An 18,233-nucleotide genomic window follows, 5' to 3' on the forward strand; every position below is an offset into this window, starting at 1 on the left:
GGAGACAACACAACAGACGGCTAGTGAGCACCACACCTCATCACGCTTCATTGTCATTTCACATTGCTCTACAGCTCTAATAAAGAAAATCCAAGCTCGACTTATCTAAAGCATGACTTAATCAGGTTATATTTCCTCCTCATATCACCATTTAACAGACTAAGTACTTTCGATATAAGTATGACTAGCAATTTCTCTTGCAAGGCCGAACTACCATGGACACAGTATACTGAAAGGCGTTTGTGACTCCTTAAGGTTGGGTTTTGTAGTCAATGTGTGACAAAGTTTGTAGGTAACCTATGAAACAGGTGCACAAATGGCTGGCGAGATTGATTCGGTTGCCATAGCATTTAAGACACAATCAAACATCTCGAGCGTTACAAGGAAAACAATGTATGCGGCCATTTGTGGCTACGTCTGTCTCAATGATTGATTCCTAAGCAAGTCTGTGGCATGTAGAGTTCTGTTTACTCTCGTCCTCTCAGACTTTCTGTGAGCTGATGTCATCTAAGTGTTAATCGAGCATTAGAAATACCTGACGGAGCAGGCGGATTGGTCACTTGCACTTTTAAACACACATGTATACTGGCACACACCCTGTGAGAACTTTGGACTTATAGAAAGCTGTGAGATTACAGAATACTGAATCAACAATGAGAGAGAGAGAGAGAGAGAGAGAGAGAGAGAGAGAGAGAGATAGCCACCCTTCTGTGAAGAATTCCAAAACATGCTTCCTGTCTGAGTAAGTGCACGGAGGAGCTTGTATAACACCAGTGCAAACGTGTAGGAAATGGGCAATAGTTGGTCACACTTTTCTCTTAAAATAGCACAACAATTTGACTGTACTTTATCAGTAATATATGCTATACATACAGTTGCCCCCAGTAGTAATTTCTGAGCCATTTTTGCAATTTAACCTGTTCCCAAAGTGATTTCTAGAGGATGTATGATGTTATTTTTCCTCAAGTTCACACAGGTCCAATTCATCACAATTACTATGAACATTATCCATTGTTTGACGACCAGTAAGTGTTCAGAGTCTTAATTTTGAATTGTATATCTATTATTTTATCATTAAAAAAAACAAAAACAAAAAAAAACGAATACACTTTTTTTGTGGAATAATTTGTGTGTTTGTGCAGTCATTCAAATACATGCCACATATTTTGTTATCTAATGCAATGCTATTCATACGTTTCTATGTATGGCTGACTGTGTTATTTTAGTATTCTTTCTACACTATTATAATATTTATTAGTATTTTAAATTAACTTTTATTTTCATTTTTATTTCAGTTTTCATTTTAATTTTATGTGCTTTTGTCATTTTTTATTATTTTTTTTAAATATTTTTATTTAGTTTTAATTTATTTTTATGTGAGTTTTAGTTTTATTAATGTTAGTACTTGTATTATGTTAGTATAGTTTGAATTTATTCAAATGTTGTCAGTTATTTGCCAAGGAAACATTTTATTTAAGTTTTTTAGGTTGAAGTTTTTCTGTCTAATTTTTATATTTTACTTCATTTAAATTACTCACAATTTTAATAGTTTTCATTTTAGTTAAAGTTTGCAAATGCAACACCAACCCTGTTTCACAGATAAGGCTTAATCTAGTCATAGACTGAAATGCATGTTTGAGCTGCTTTAGCTGAAAGCAACTTGTACTGACATATCTTAAAACATGTCACTGCCATAGTTTAGTCTCAAGATGCACACCAGTAATGTTTTTTTCTAGTGCAAGTTTATAAAAGCTACTTAAATGCCCTAATTAAACAAAGACCTAATCCTGGCTTAGGCTAAGCCCTGTCTGTGAAACCAGGCCCAAGTGTGGCAAAAGTGTCCAATTCATTCGCAGGATCTTGCAACCAGAAGTCAAAAAAAGATTTACAGATGTATGTTCAGTGTTTCACCACAAAACAGAACAAAAATCTCACCTTGGGTTGACAATTCATAACATTACAAATGAACTCTGACCTAGAGATGGCATCATAGTGCACACTAGGTTTTCACAAGCAGAGTATCAGTGTGGTAAGGTGTTCCTCTCTGTTGCTCTCTTTGTCTCGTTGAGGCGTGAGTGATTAAGCTTGCGTTAGGAGTCATTATCTGAGTGTTTGCACAGCTCCATCTGTCCTGAATGGGCCCAGAGGGTAAACACAAACGTAATACAGGATACACTTGCACAAGAGACTCAAGGCCTTTTCATAGTCAAACACACACACACACCAGTGCCATTCACTTCCCCCTGAATCTCCACTGACTAATTTAAACATCCTCATCACAGTTAGAGGAGTAACTTGTGGCATCTTCCAGGTATTTTTTTGACTAACATGAATTTTCATTGTGTTGATCTGTTAAGCCATTGTTATAATACGCCTAACCCGTGTAACATCACATTTTTTATTTAATTTAGGGTGGATACCATGTCATAGTTTAAGACTAATTAAGTGATTAAAAGCTCAATTTCACAATGATATGAATGACACCTGTTATACCAAAACGATAGATAGATAGATAGATAGATAGATAGATAGATAGATAGATGGATGGGGCAGTTCTTTTCACACAGATGATTGTCTGTCAGTGGCCCCTGGTAAAAAGGGGTTGGGGCCTGAAAGTTGTGGGCGTGTCATTGCGGGTGGAGTATTTTCACTCCACTGAACCTCTACGGAGTGAGTAATTACTGGCTCGGCAGCCAACAGAGGGAACACACGCTCTGCCACACAGAAAAATACGTTCTCAACAAATTAGTAGAAGAGTTTAGTGTGGAATTGTGGAGTTTATACATGTTAAAGTGCGTGAAAGGACTCCAGTGGACTGCTGGGAAACACACTGAAGGAGATGGCAGGAAGCACCTGAAACCTGTTGCCCTGAGCACTAGTGCGAAAGGTGATTTTTTTATTATTCCTGCTATTCACCTTTATTATACTCTTAAAAAAGGATTTCATTTTTGGACGTCAGATTTATTTTCTTTGTTTTCTTCTCGCTTTTTCGGCGTCTTTTTTTTTGTGAATCCGCCGGATTGCATTCATCGGATGCATTCACCTGCCATGTGGAATTTAAAGCAGATAAGAAAGGAAACCGACGCTTAAAATGTTACTTTGTTACAAAGTATCTGCGGGAAATGAACTTTCGACCTTAACACGGTTTACTTGGTGAATGATTGACCATTCAGTCCATGGTTGCGCGTGCTCTTCCACGGTACGTTCTGACGTTCAATTCTATGTTTATGATTTTCTGTCGAATTATTAATCTATTGTTTGATTTAACTATAGTTGTTCTTTTACTCTTTCAGCCCGTGTTTAGAATCATGGTCTGTTTGAAATGCACTCACACAGTTGGAAGAAAGTGTCCTCGGGATCTGGAATGAAACTTCACTGTGATTTACAACCTTGTGGACTGTGGACATGCTGCTGGAGCAATTAAGGTTTCCTTTTGGGATTTCTTCTTTCCGAAACGCAGCAATAAATTAAAAAAGAAAGAAAGGAAGGAAGGGGGGAAAAACCTGAGCTGAGAAAATACTCAAGAATTGAAATTCATAGTTTTCCAGTATGAGGAAACCTGCAGATAAGCATCATTTCACCATGGAGACCTCTGGGATGCACCTGGTCGGATTTTGGCTTCATGTTCTGCTGCTGCTGCTGCAACTGTCTCGGCTCGGCGATGCTGCCTCTAAGGATATAGTGTGCGAGCCCATCACCGTACCGATGTGCAAAGGGATCGGATACAATCACACCTACATGCCCAACCAGTTCAATCATGACACTCAGGATGAAGTCGGCTTGGAAGTGCACCAGTTTTGGCCACTTGTCCGAATCCGTTGCTCCCCGGACTTGCTTTTCTTCCTGTGCAGTATGTACACCCCAATCTGCCTTCAGGACTACAAAAAACCTTTGCCGCCTTGCAGGTCTGTGTGTGAGAGAGCTAAAAGGGGTTGCTCCCCCCTCATGATCCAGTATGGGTTTGAGTGGCCAGAGCGGATGAGTTGCGAGCAGCTGCCCATGTTGGGTGACACCGATAGGCTTTGTATGGATAGGAACAGCACTGAGACTACAACTTTATCACCTCCTTTCTCCAAACCCACTCCTAAGGGAACATCACGACATAGAGCCACTGCAAAATCCGCTCCTCCGCAGAAGTGTGAACGTGACTGCCGTTGTCGAGACCCCCTGGTGCCCATCAAAAAAGAAGCACATCCTCTCCATAACCGTGTATATACTGGCTCTTTACTCAACTGTGCTTTGCCCTGCCACCAACCTTACTTTTCCCCTGATGAGCGTACCTTCACAACCTTCTGGATCGGACTGTGGTCGGTGCTGTGCTTTGTCTCGACGCTTACCACCGTGGCCACTTTCCTCATCGACATGGAGCGTTTCAAATATCCAGAGCGGCCGATTATCTTCCTTGCTGCTTGTTATCTGTTTGTGTCGCTGGGGTACATCGTGCGACTGCTCGCGGGCCACGAGCGAGTAGCTTGCGAGGGCTCCGGCGACCAACAGCACATCCTCTACGACACCACGGGTCCGGCCCTTTGCACGCTGGTTTTCCTGCTCATTTACTTCTTTGGAATGGCCAGCTCCATCTGGTGGGTGGTGCTTTCCTTCACCTGGTTTCTGGCGGCAGGAATGAAATGGGGTAACGAGGCCATTGCGGGCTACTCTCAGTACTTCCACCTTGCTGCTTGGCTCGTTCCTAGCGTCAAGACCATCGCTGTCTTGGCTTTGAGTTCTGTGGATGGAGACCCAGTGGCTGGGATCTGTTACGTCGGCAATCAGAGCTTGGAGAGCTTACGTGGCTTCGTATTGGCGCCTCTGGTCGTCTACCTCTTCACCGGCTCCCTCTTCCTGCTGGCTGGCTTTGTTTCCCTCTTCCGGATCCGTAGTGTCATTAAACAGGGCGGCACAAAGACAGACAAGCTAGAGAAGTTAATGATCCGGATTGGGCTCTTTACCGTCCTTTACACGGTGCCCGCAACTATTGTGGTAGCATGCCTGGTGTACGAGCAACATTACAGGCCAGGTTGGGAGCGGGCGCTGGCCTGTTCTTGCCCATCAGAGCGCCAGCGGCTCGGCATGGGCCCGGACTATGCCGTCTTCATGTTGAAGTACTTCATGTGTCTTGTAGTAGGCATTACCTCAGGTGTTTGGATCTGGTCAGGGAAGACTCTGGAGTCCTGGAGGCGCTTTGTGGCAAGGTACATGCCCTGTAGGACCCGGAAGCCACCTGTATCGGGCTCGTCCATGTACAGCGAAGCCAGTACCGCTCTCACAGCCCGAGCTGGAACAGCACCCACTGGGACCTATCACAAATCAGCACCCTCATCACATGTCTGAACATTGGCCAGGAACCCCTGATCCTTTATAAACCCTACAACAGTGACGCATGAAGTGTGCAGGTCATGACTCTAAATGAGCAGGTGTCTATTCGACCTTCCACCAACATCACCAGATTTAATGGACGGCATGAATATAATATTATGAAGGATTTTTACAGACTATTGGTTGTTTTGTTGTAATCAAGCTCTTTTCATTCACTGGTCTAATTTAAAAAGCAATGAACATGTTGATACTTTGTGAGGAAAAGATTTCAACTTACAATTAGCTGCTGTCTGTGGCTTTTAGATCATGAATGATGGAAAAAAAAAAGATCTGAGAGGTTAGTACTTTATATGAGTCAAGACAAATTGATGAGTTTTTGGAGATATTTTATTTATTTGTGTATTCTTGTAAATATGCTATTCAAGAACATTGTGATATCTCAGAGTCGCTCTGTTGTGTTTGTGACTTTATCGGCATTTTACAGGATGTGGGTATGTTTTGTTCCATCATTTTAAATACCATCTCAAGTCTTCTAATTTACAAATGTGTTTTAGGTAGGCCGTGAGTAGATGCTTTCCTTCGCTCTCTGTAAGCAACAACACTGTTCCAGCTTAGTGAAGCAGCAGTTCACATTCACTTTAAGTTGTTGCAGGCAGTTCTACACCGGTTCATGCTCACCGTATATTCTTAAGGGTCCCTCAACAGCCCCTTACCAGGTTGTGTTTCAAAGATTGTCAAGCTATCTCTCCACTGATAATAGATTGTTGGTTAGCATCTATTCGGCAGTGTTAAATGATAGGATGTGTATGTACCATCTATAGACTTGTTTGGAAAGTCTGTAGCTCTATAATGTGAGCTTGACTTCCCTCTTGTGGTCAAGGGTTCAGGTGTTAACCAGCAGCCATACTAGGTTTGTTGAATAGAACTTAAAAGGCCAAATATTAACTGGTTTCAAAACAATGTGGAACATTAATTTCTTTTGGTCTGTTTGAAAGACTTTTATTTACATCAATTTCCTTGTCGAGCCTCATGATCCTTTGGTAATTTTGTTTGTCATTTCACCTTATTTGTGTTTTGAATCAGAAAACCAGTGTTGGGTATGCACTTTTAGCAGACAGAATCTGTAAACCTGTGTTGGTTTCGTAGATCTGTGTGAAATCTTTCAGTGGAGCATTAATATGTAAATGGTTTCTGTTTACTGTCCAAGCTGTTGTAGAAACACACTTCCTGTGTAGTCTTCAAAACGCCTCACAATTTTGCTGCATGTCTGGTTGAGTGTACATACTCGTTTGGCTCTATTCATATGTAAATCTTGTAGAATACATGTCCTTTTAAGAGTCCAGACTGCAACTTTGTACATATGTTTTGTAAAAGATATGAAATTCAGTGCTACAATTTTAAAGAGATCCTTAGATATTTATGAAAAGTGTCTTTTACATGTTTCTTTTTTCTCTTACTGGTAGAGAATAAAAGTGAGGAGCAATTTGTGAGCCTGCAAGTCAAATGTTTGGTCAATCATTTATTGTGCTTTTTATTTTTACTGTTTTGGAAAAAAAAAAAAAAATGACTCAACCTGTTGATCTAAAACAAATCCTACTGAGCATGTTTTGTTAGTAGAGTATTATCAATTTCATCCCCTTTTTTACAGGCACTAAAAACCTGCACTTTATTTTTATTTTTTTACATTGTTTAAAACAAATACAGTTCTAACATGGTTAATTAGCACTTATTGAGAGAGAGAAAGAAAGAAAGAACTGTATGTGTTAAAATCCCTGGATTAATTTTTCAGTGTAATGCAACAAAACCACTTAAACAAACCTTTTGACAGTTTGGAGTGACCTTGTAAAACATTCTTCAAACATAAATTCAGACATGTTACATGATTAGTGTTTATTTAAAATACTCCATCTGCAAATGATTTCAATTAAAAACTGACAGTTCACAGCTAGTAGCCTACATAGTAAGCAAAAAACAAACAAAAAACCCATTCAGTCTGTTTTTGTCTCTATGTTGTTCTGCATTGGTTGGGTAAGGTGTAGGATGTTTCGACTGGCATAACATCACAGCCAAAGGAAGGGGCAGAGAACGAGTTTTGTCCATTGAGCGCCGTCTTAGAGTGGTGACAAAAGCTCTAAGAAAGAACGGCGTTGGATCTGCGGATGCCCACAAGGTTGTCTGCGCTGAATGATCTCCTCATGGCCACTCTACTCAGATCTTTGTACTTATCCTCACATAGTCTTGAGATTGCCTTTGAAATAAAAAATTTAAATGAGAACTTTTGTATTTATACATAGACCCATTAGTTAAAGACAAATGACTTCATGTCCCAAAAAAATTGGTCAAATTGTTTAGCTCCCCACCTCTAGTTTCTGCGCTCGTTCATTGCTTAGTGGCTCCAAAGGAAAGCTCAGGTTGTTGTCGTCTGCTAAAGAGCGCAGGTCAAAGTAATACTTGGCATAGACGCTGGCCGGTACGTTAATGTTAAACTGCAGCAGCTCCAGAAAATGTCTTTCCATCTCGTTCCTGAAAAATTGATAATGAGATTAAATTTGTCACAAACGTGTTGAAATCAATGTAAATAAAATGTAAACATTAGAAAAAACAACTATACAATCCACATCAAGCATTGACAATGTGACATACTAAACTTTTTGCTACCTCCAACTACTTTAAGCAGCATTTTCAATTTTTCAATCATTCAAAAATTTGGGGTCAGCAAGATTTTTAAAATGTTTTTGAAAGAAGTCTCTTACGCTCAACTAAGGCTGCATTTATTTGATCATAAATATAGTAAAACAGCAATATTATGAAATATTACATTTTAAAATGTTTTCTACTTAAATATTTTTTATAATGTAATTTATTCCTGTAATGGCAAAGCTGAATTTGCAGCATCATTACTCCAGTCTTCAGTGTCACATGATCCAGAAATAATTCTAATATGATGATTTGCTCAAGTAACATTTCTTCTTTTTTTTTTTTCTTTTTTTTTTTTTAATAAGTGTTGAAAACAGTTTTGTTACTTAATATTTTTTGAGGAAACAGTGATTGTTTTTGTCAGGATTCTTTAAATAGAAAGTTCAAAAGAACAACATTTATTTGTCTTTACAGTCACAAGTATTCATTTGGTTAAAAAAAAGCATTAATTTCTTTAAAAATATACTTTTGAACAGTAGTGTATAATTATACATCTAGGGCCAGATTTACTAAACACGGCAAATTAGAGTGAAAGCGCAATTCCAAAAAAGCGCTGATGGGAGTGGAAAGTTCTGCACGTGATCTACAGTACTGATGACACGCAAATTAAAGAACAGAGATGAAGCCGGATCATTTCCATAATGACCAATGCAATCTACCAAGAGCAGCACAAATTAGCATCTGGTTTAAGACTTAAGCTTTTTTTGGGCGGTAAATAATGGCGCAATAAACACCAATAAAATACCAGTAATTTGACTAGCACAAACCTTAGTAAATCACTTTGCATGATTCATTTAAATACTGTCCTCCCATAAATTTTGCGTCTGAAAGGGAAATTCCTACAAATTCATATGCAATAAGGTGAGCCGCATAAATAACTGTGTCCATGCCTAATTATTCACGGCATGACTTTAGTAATCCTGACAGTAGTTTTTTAACATCAAAAGAGGGTTTGCGCTGGCACAAGCTGTTAGTAAATCTGGCCCCTAGTCTGTAATATCATATTAAATGAGAAAGAATACACTGAATAATTGTCCTTTTAAAAATTAAAAATAAATACTATTTACTTTGGGCTATTTAAGTCACCTGCAAAAAAGCAATGAAATGTAAAGATCATTTAAAGTGAGGAGAGGCCTAAATTCACCATTTTTAATCTAATATCATAAACTTGATATTACAGAACAATCAAAAAAAAAAAAAAACGTTCATACTATTTGTTACCTATTATAATAGTAATATTATAAACAAACATCTTTTACACCCCCCAAACCATCGTAGGTACAGAGACTGTCATCGTGGAGACAGTGACCCGAATGTTTTGGGAAGAGCAGACATTAGGTTGAGATTGGTATGGGTGGTGTAGGGAGAGGGGGAGGGGGGAGCTTTGGTCGCTAGGGGCAACAAATGGAGTGGGCGAGAGCCTGGACCATTGTAGAGGAGTCTGAGAGCACTTGAAGCCCGCCAGCCCAGAGGCTCACAAAGACTGCTTCAATGAAAGGGATGAAAATAGAGCGAAGGGGCAGAGAGGAGAGAAGAGGGACATGGCCTTTAACATACACAATCAGGTAGAACAGCACAAAAACAGACACATACACACACAAACCCTGTCTGTGTCATTTATATGGATATTGAGACATGAGAACAAACAAAAAAACAAGGTTTTGAAGTGTGTCACTTCATTTTTTTGAAAATCTTGTTCCAAGGGATATGGGAAGTTGTGGGGTATGTGGGAGTTGTAGACTGGAATGAGTTGGAAGAGGAGTGAAGTGACACGCAGTACTGTCTCCTTCCTGCAGCACATACTAGATTTTGGATGGTGCATTGATGCATCACATCGGGACGTTTTGTTCTAGATTATACACGGATGGTACAAATGACCTGTAGCATTTTGACAGGAATGGACAGTGATTATATTATCTCACTCACATGTCCTCAACAGTGATGTCTTTGAGGATCTGACAGTAATCGACGTTCCACACGGCCTGATCGTCCCAGACTTTTGAGGCCAACAGGATGGCTCCAAGAACAATCCTCTTCCAGTTAGATGGGCAAATGTCCAGCTCAGCATACGTCAACAGCCTCTCCAAATATACCTACAGCAAAGACAGTGGAGAAGTATGTTGTCAGAAAACGCTTTTTAACCCTTTATAAAAATATTAAAATAATTAACATTAGCAACAATGTGTTCATTAGAAAATAACAACTACTAATACTTTTAAAGTATTTGTTAATCTAGGTTAATGTTAATTTCTAAATACAGTAAAGAGTAAAAAGTCAAATTTTCAGTATCACATGATCCTTCAGAAATCATTCCAATATGCTGATTTGGTGTTTAAGAAACATCATATTATCATCAATGTCATGCTGCTTAATATTTTTGTGGAAAGTGTGATATTTTCCCCCAAGATTCTTTGATTAATAGTAAGTTCAAATGAACAGCATTTATTTGAAACAGAAAATTTTCATACCATTATAAATGTCTTTACAGTCACTTTTGATCAATTTAATGCACCCTTGCTGAATATGGAGTATTAATTAAAAAACACTTGAAGATAATGTATACTAATCCATTATTTCATATTTTATAAATTACCATTAGTTCACGTATTAAAAATTAATCTGCATGAACAATGAACAACAGTATATTTTTATAAAATGGCATTACCCAGATTTAGAAATGCAGTAAAAAATTTTGTTTCTTCGCGATTTAACTAACAACTAACACCACATTAACTGGTCATCACCCATTGGTGAGCAGTGCATAACATAATTTTCTTTAAGACAAAAGAAAGACTGATTTTGGACCAGTACAGGTTAAACAGGCAATTGATGATTCATTCTCTGGTGCTCTACTGTCCTCTAGTGGACTTCAGGAAAATGTGCCTAAGCATCTCAGTCAAAAATCAAAGCCTCTGCTTGATGGAAGCCTCTTATTTTTTCCTCATTGTACCATCTTTTTTTCCTCATTGTATTGTTGAAAGTGTACCAGACTAGTCAGACAGGCTGCCATTCTCTTACCAGAGTGACAATCGCACACTCGGCCGTGAGCTGTGCCGCGCTGAACAGTGTCCGGACGAATCGATAGATGAGTTTGTGTTCGGGGTCTGTGCGGGAGTAATCATCAGGAACCTGCTCCCTCTGCCAAAGGAAGCATTTATATACATAATATGCTAATATGTTCACAATTTCTAGTTCAAATTTAAGCTCAAATGCCAGTATGATGCCAAGAGACCTTCTACTAGAACAAAGAGTTCCTGTGGAAAGTGCGAGAACGTAAGGAAAAATTACTGACTTCTTACAGTGTTACAAGTAACAAAAATAATTTCAGAAATACATTTCCAAAAATCCATTTCAGCTGGATTTTAAACCATGTGGATCACATAAAATGTACAAATCGGATTGCATAACATTTTTTGCTGCTCAGACTAAATAGCTAAATGGATTTGATGCACACAAAAATAGATATTGCAGCCTGTCTGAACAGAAAAAAACAAACAAACAAAAAAAAAACCGAATAGTGACAGTGAAATGTGAAGTTGTCCATCAGCTGCTGATGAAACAAGATAAGTAAGGGGTTAACTTACAGATAAGGGGTGCATTTTTTCATCAAAGATGTCCAATGACCTATTGGAATCCCTAAAATGGATTAATGAAATTGTTTAAAATCACAGAATACATTTAAATTTTATATGAAGTACCTCATCAAATGTATAATTTAAATTATTTGCTCGTGGTAAAGAACATAATGAAACCTACCTGTTTTTAATGTGATAATATATTGCTAAAGTGACACTGGAAACAGAACAGAAATGTGTCAACATGCAAACCAAGACGAAATAAAACACAACCAACAGTACTCTACCTTTTCATTTTGCAAATTATTCTTTTTTTTTTTTTTTTACATGCATTTAATAATATATACTCATTATGTAACTCATTAATGTGTATATTTAACTATAAACAATGTAGAAATGATGCAATAAAACAGTGAACCTTCACTGACCATTTGATTGTGCTTTTCAGGTTGGGCTGACTAACGGTACTGTCATCAATGAATATTGTAGAGCAGGAGCTGTACTTCTTTGAAAGCAGACCAGGTGAGACCTTCGGAGAGGACCAACATTTAATACACTTGCAGACGTTCCAACCGTATAAGCAAGCACAACCACAAAACAAAGTCCATAACACGTTCACTCACGTGGTTTATGTGATTGCTTTTCCTCCTATCCCGTACTGAAAAAGAGAAAACCAAGGGTTTTTGTTAAACATTTAACAAATATTAACAAGCTGTGCCAGTGGCAATTTAACAGTAATCTTCCATCTATTAACAGTATGGGTCAGGACACTAGTTAATATGCAGCTGCCAACTAGGGAGTAAAATGAAATAATTAACCGATGACAATTTTTAGAAACACTCACCATCCGTCTGTGACTTGCTAAGGAAGATCGTGCTGGCGCGGGCATGATCTGAGGGGTTGGACTCTAAAGCCAGATCTAGAAGACATAATTACACACATTAGGAAAATACACTTAAAGAATGAGTGGTATGTACTTAAATATCAATGAAATATAAAACTTAATTTTTTTTTTTAAAATTTCACACATATAACAATTTAATAAAAAAAAAAAAAAAAAACTTTTCTATCTTCATGTATTTTGTATTTTCATGTTTGTTTCTTGTAAAATGTAATTTATTCCTGTGATGGCAAAGCTGAATTTTCAGTAGCCATTACTCTAGTCTTCAGTGTTACATGATTCAGATTTAGAAATCATTCAGAAATCCTTTTAATATGCTGATTTGGTGCTTTAAAAACATTTATTATTATTATCAATCTTGAAAACAGTAGTGCTGCTTAATATTTTTGTGGAAACCATGACAATTTTTTCATGATTTTTTTTTTTTTTTTTTTGATGAATAGAAAGTTTAAAAGAACATTTGATGCAGAAATCTTTTTAAAAAATTCTAAACCTCTTTACTTTCACTTTTATGTACACTTGCTGAATAAAAGTATTAATTTCTGCAGTGGTGATCATTCAGAATAAATATTCATCTTCAAACTTAACACCCCCCCCCACAACGGTAATAAGTCACCCTATTCGGCACGCTCAAACTGACTGGCAGGAACACACTGCTACCCGCTCTTGCCACAGAAGCGAGAGGAGTGGTGGGCACAATGAGCCTATTGTATGGGCACTGCAATACAACGCAAGCTTACACCCATAGCTCCGCCTACACCACCATGCACCGTAGGAGCCGTGCCAGATATGTTACAGGACGAGCGCATATAACAAACAGACCCGACTCCCCTGGCCGAGACACAAATTCAACTGTACCGAGATGGTGTTATGTTTGTCTGTATCGTTCAAATGCAAAAAAAGTTCTACCCAAAGTGCAGTTCAGAATGTTAGGACTGAGGATTTTGCCCAGGCCACTTCATGAAAAGGTGTCTTCACCAGCCAATGAAGAGGCATTCTTTTTGGAATTCAGTGGAGACAGGGTCAAAAGATTTGTGCCAGTGCTGCTAAGTTATACAGTAAACACACTCCAAGGAGATGTTTGGACAGCTGCAACCATGTCATGGGAGCTACAAAACTGGCAGGAGGTGTGTAGCGCAGGTGCAAGGCAGAAGGATTCTAGAGGGAGCTCTGGGTACCCAGTTTAGATGACTTTACTCTACAGCCCAAAATGCACTTTTACAAGTATGTGAAAGCAATCACATAATTTTGTGTCCCAATGGATCAAAGGTCAAATCATAATGCATGTAGCATTGTCAGCAGTACCACAAGGAGTACTATGCCTGCAAGTGGGCATTAGCATAAACTTTTCACTTTTTAAGGTCAACAACTATGAAGCAACAGTTTGAGAAAATCTTGTTAAGTTTATAGCAAGCTTCAAGAATAACAACATATTAATTCTGTTTAATGGCAAAGATATTTAAAGGTAACTATCGAAATGTCACTCAAATGTTCCATTCCTGCTGCAATTCACCTTCATGTTAAATTATGATCACTGCATAGCATAGATAACTTTCAAGGACTTAATTCAGATACATCCAAACATGTATTCTAGGAAATGAAAACCTCAGAACCTGGCAGTACCAGTCTTGACAGCTTTCTTCAACACAAATAATCACAGCCATTTCCTATCAGAGAATATGAGTGGCATGGCAAAGTAAAAATGCCAAGCCCAGTTCAGTTGGGAAAACCTGAAGATTTATTTCTCAACCAAATTCTTGTTAGAGCTGAGGCACAGAATCCTTCCCCTGAGATCGATGGATATGGGTGAGAGAGAACGCTGACCGATGGGAAGGTGCAGCAACGCCTGGTGACAAGGCGGCTTTAATTAACATATAAGGGCGGCAAACCAGAGCCAATTATCTATTCGCCAACTCAGTGTTAAAACGCAAAACTAACGTCACACTGTAGAAAAATACAAATGCGTTCTTTCTTGGTGGAGCACAAATAAAGTTTAGAACAAAAGCAACAAGAGGCTGTGTGTTACAGTGATTTTACTCCACCTCGCTTTGTGCATAAGAACACTCCTTAACTGTGGTAAAAGCCCTGTAATGACCTCCCATGAATTATTGCTTTAAAGGATTAGTTCAACAAAAACCTGAAAATTTTGTCATCATATACTCACTCTCATGTTGCTCCAAACCTGTGTAAAAGGGACACCAGACACTGTCTTCCATGCAATTACAATGACTAGGGACTGGAGCTTCAAGCATCAAAATGGACACAAAATCATGAATGGTTTTTATGGACAATTCACTGCAAAGATATGGCTCAAAAGAATAATTCACAGACCACTTAAGCATTGCTTCTTCTCTCATGAACTCTGAGAAACATGCAAGTGACTTTTAGCTATTGTATGGTTTTGGAAGATTTGAAAGTCAATATAGACCACTTTTATTTAGCTTTTTTTTTTGTTGACAATTTTTACTTGACAGACCCAGTCCTCCTTCACTTTCGTTATTGGAAAGGATAACTAGGATAATCTTCAAAAAATGTATCTTTTGTGTTCAACAGAATAAAAGTCAAAAAGGTTTGGAACAACATAATGGTGAGTAAATTAAAGACAGTATTAGTATTTATGGTTATCTATCCCTTTAACATACATTGTTGTTTAAAGTTTGGGGGTGGTAAGATTATTTTTAATGTTTTCGAAATAAGTCGATGCTCACCAAGGCTACATTTATTCAATAAAAAAAATACAGTAAAAAAGTAATATTGTGAAATAGTAGTACAATTTAAAAGAACCATTTCTGTTTTAGTATCAAGTAACATTTCTTATCAATGTGTTGCTTAATATTTTTTGTGAAAACTGTGATACATTTTTATAGGATTCTGCATAGAAAGATCAAAAACAGTATTTATTTTTGTAGCTTTGTAAATTTCTTTACTGTCACTTTTGATCAATTTAATGAATCATTGATGAATACAAGAATTAAATTCATTTAAAAAAAAAAAAAAAAATCATACTGACCCCAAACTTTTGGAACAGTTCTGTATGTGCTTAAACAACAGAGATTCATTCATTCATTCCACAGGTCTCTAGAGCTCATGTACTCAACTGACACTCCCATTCCCCCACCACCAATGTCAAAAATAAGCCCTGGGGGTAGGGCAGCCATCCTCACTGAGGAGAGGAACACGACTGTACTGTCGTGGAGCACAGTGATTCCTAACAAGGGGTATGTGTACCTCACAGACAGATTTTGTTACTTATAAAAGAGAATTCACAACTTGCAAATAAATTCAATGCTGTCACTACAGTAGAAATAAATCACAAATGGCATATTTTAATGAAGATATCAGCAGCAGTGCTTGTCTTTCTTGCACTTCTCTATTCTCCTGGTTTGGTGGTTATTAAAGGGTACGTAAGGCCTACTAATGTGTAAATAAGACAAAAAAGATTGGGAACACTCGCATAAGACACCAGAGAGAACTGTGATTCTGTTCATGAAAATGGTGAGACAGTTCAATACAGGAAAACTAAGTTTATCCAAACTCAACCTCTAAGCCCCAAAGGGAACAAAACGTGCCTCATTCAGATTCCCAACGAGAGAGAGAGAGATAAGGAGAGAATGCAGCTGTCCCAAAGATCGACATCACTGGGATGCCAGGAATACTAAACATTTTTGATCATCTCTGCCAGTTAACTTAGAATAAGTTCTCTAACAAAATTCCAAATTAACCATGACCTGGAATGTCCCAATCATAAAGGATTAACCACAGCCAAAGTAGTGGAGTTTACACTGCTGTCATAATGTGCTTTGAAACAAAGATGAAGACATGTTGCTCTAAATACAGCACTGGACATTAAGTTGTGTGTGTGTGTTTGTGTGTGTCTATATGTCTCCCCTGAGGGTAAAATAGCTCAGGCTAAATAAACGGCAGTAAAGACTGCAAACAGCCCCAAAAGGCTTCACACACACATCCCAAATTCTAACAGACATTCTTCGATAAATCTCCATAAACCTCTTTCTTTCAGTAACAACAGCTGATTTTTAAATCTGCAACTGTAATTTTGACCAAAAATGTCATAGGCTGTCCATTTTCAGAGCTAACCAACAGCACTTAAAGTGTTGAGCTCTTAGGAGAAACCCGACCCATGAGATGAAGAGGTCAAGGCATCAGATCTCAGCACAGTTCTTCAAGACGCTATAGCACACGAATGCAGAAACACAATAACAGAAGAATAGAACAGAATAGAATAGAATAGTTTTTAATAGAATAAAATATTGTTGTTTTGTGGTGACAGTTGGTGACATGGCTCAACCCTTACAGGGTTCAAACCTACAATACTTCAATTAAAGTTCTAGATTTGGTTGTCAAATCTGGTCCTGGAGAACCTCAAAACTCCACATTCTGGATGTGCTCTTGTTGGACACATCCCGTTCAGATCTTAAAAGCTCTTCAAATAAACACATGATCAAAAAGTGCAGTTGAAAACCACTTGTCTGGCTCAAGGTTGCTCAGTTTTGCTGAGACCTTCCAGCAAAGTTAATTTCCAACTCTGTTCAATCACACCTGTCTGTAATTATCAAGTAGATATTAAGACATGAATGAGCTAGTTCAGGTGGGTTCGAGCAGGGTTGGTCCAGATGGTTGATCTCCACTAGTGTAACTGTGGTCTAGATCTTTTATCAGTGGACCACAACACCCACTAGAACTTACCATCGGGCACCTCTCGGTCACTGATGTGCTGCAGGTATGGACCGGTGTCATCGCTCAGGTCTGTGTTGATCTGATAGTCCTCCAGACGTTCCACCTGCCGGGGTAGTTTGGGGCTCCCACTGGGAGACACGCAGCAGGACACTGTATTCCCCATGATGACACAAACACACAAGCACGTGCTCTACCTGCTCAGGTGTGTTGGTCTATGACAAACACCTTTGAAACTCACACCTGGACTGATTCTGTCATCAGATGTGAATCAATGGATCCAATGAATGAACTCAAGCTAAATGAATGTGCATGAAGAGCTGAAATGGACAAAAAGTCAGCATTTACTGCTGTGCTGTCTTGCTGCTCCAGACTCAAGAGGTATTTTTCTATCTGTGCCAGTCATATAACGGGACTCCATGCATTTAGACACAGTGCCACAGATAACCCAAGGCATTAGCACCCGAGTAATCAATACAACCGGATACAAGACACGTGACTGAAAACATATCACTACAAAATATCGGTCTGAGATTATCGAATACGGATTTATTCCTTTAAATTAGCCGTACATGCTAACTGCTAATATTGATTCATTGTGAATAAGCGAGTTATTAGCCGCCGAGCTAACTGAGATAAACCATCCCTTTAACGCTGATTTAAATGTCCGAATGAGTCCTAAATTAAGCCGGTTTGGCGGTTCAAATCGGGAACAGATGAAATAGCCCCTAAATAACAGACTTCCAAGCATTTATCCGTCGTTTATAGGGCAGATCTGTGTGTTGGCTGAAACTCTGGATCCAATAATCACTCAAATCCTCAGGCCTTCGGCCCGCAGCGGGAGAAAATTAGACTTTTAACGCAGCGGATAAATAAAGTCCTGTCCATTTACATGCGCCCAATTCAAGCGCCGGGGTTGTTTTGAGTTATTAGAATTTGTCCACCGAGTCTCGTCGGAGAGTCCCCCCGTTATCCCCTCCTCCTCGCCGGCCAGTGCAGCAGCAGAAGCGATCCGCTCCCCGCCACCACCGCCATCTGCTCCGAGTGACGCA

General features: G+C 38.7%; 2 protein-coding genes across 4 annotated transcripts; one reads left to right on the forward strand and one right to left on the reverse strand.

The window, feature by feature from the left end:
* The first annotated feature begins 1,412 nt into the window (after positions 1-1,412).
* On the forward strand, positions 1,413-6,819 carry fzd5 (frizzled class receptor 5). 3 transcript variants are annotated; one of them, XM_051905565.1, is made up of 3 exons: positions 1,413-2,887; positions 3,067-3,199; positions 3,294-6,819. In XM_051905565.1, the coding sequence occupies exon 3, from the start codon at positions 3,550-3,552 to the stop codon at positions 5,329-5,331; it is 1,782 nt and encodes a 593-aa protein (XP_051761525.1). In that variant the 5' UTR covers positions 1,413-2,887; positions 3,067-3,199; positions 3,294-3,549; the 3' UTR covers positions 5,332-6,819. The 3 variants fall into 3 exon arrangements, with proteins under 3 accessions (XP_051761525.1, XP_051761523.1, XP_051761524.1); XM_051905563.1 differs by having other exon boundaries at positions 1,413-3,199; XM_051905564.1 differs by lacking the exon at positions 3,067-3,199.
* Positions 6,820-7,191: 372 nt separating this feature from the next.
* On the reverse strand, positions 7,192-18,233 carry ccnyl1 (cyclin Y-like 1). The gene is made up of 10 exons (XM_051905566.1): positions 17,194-18,233; positions 12,433-12,507; positions 12,212-12,246; positions 12,017-12,117; positions 11,770-11,805; positions 11,598-11,649; positions 11,032-11,151; positions 9,940-10,106; positions 7,677-7,839; positions 7,192-7,564 (listed from the first exon to the last, which is right to left on the reverse strand). The coding sequence occupies exons 1-10, from the start codon at positions 17,345-17,347 to the stop codon at positions 7,448-7,450; spliced, it is 1,020 nt and encodes a 339-aa protein (XP_051761526.1). The 5' UTR covers positions 17,348-18,233; the 3' UTR covers positions 7,192-7,447.

The sequence above is a fragment of the Ctenopharyngodon idella genome, chromosome 9 (assembly GCF_019924925.1).
Source record: "Ctenopharyngodon idella isolate HZGC_01 chromosome 9, HZGC01, whole genome shotgun sequence".
In the NCBI taxonomy this organism is placed as follows: Eukaryota; Metazoa; Chordata; class Actinopteri; order Cypriniformes; family Xenocyprididae; genus Ctenopharyngodon; species Ctenopharyngodon idella.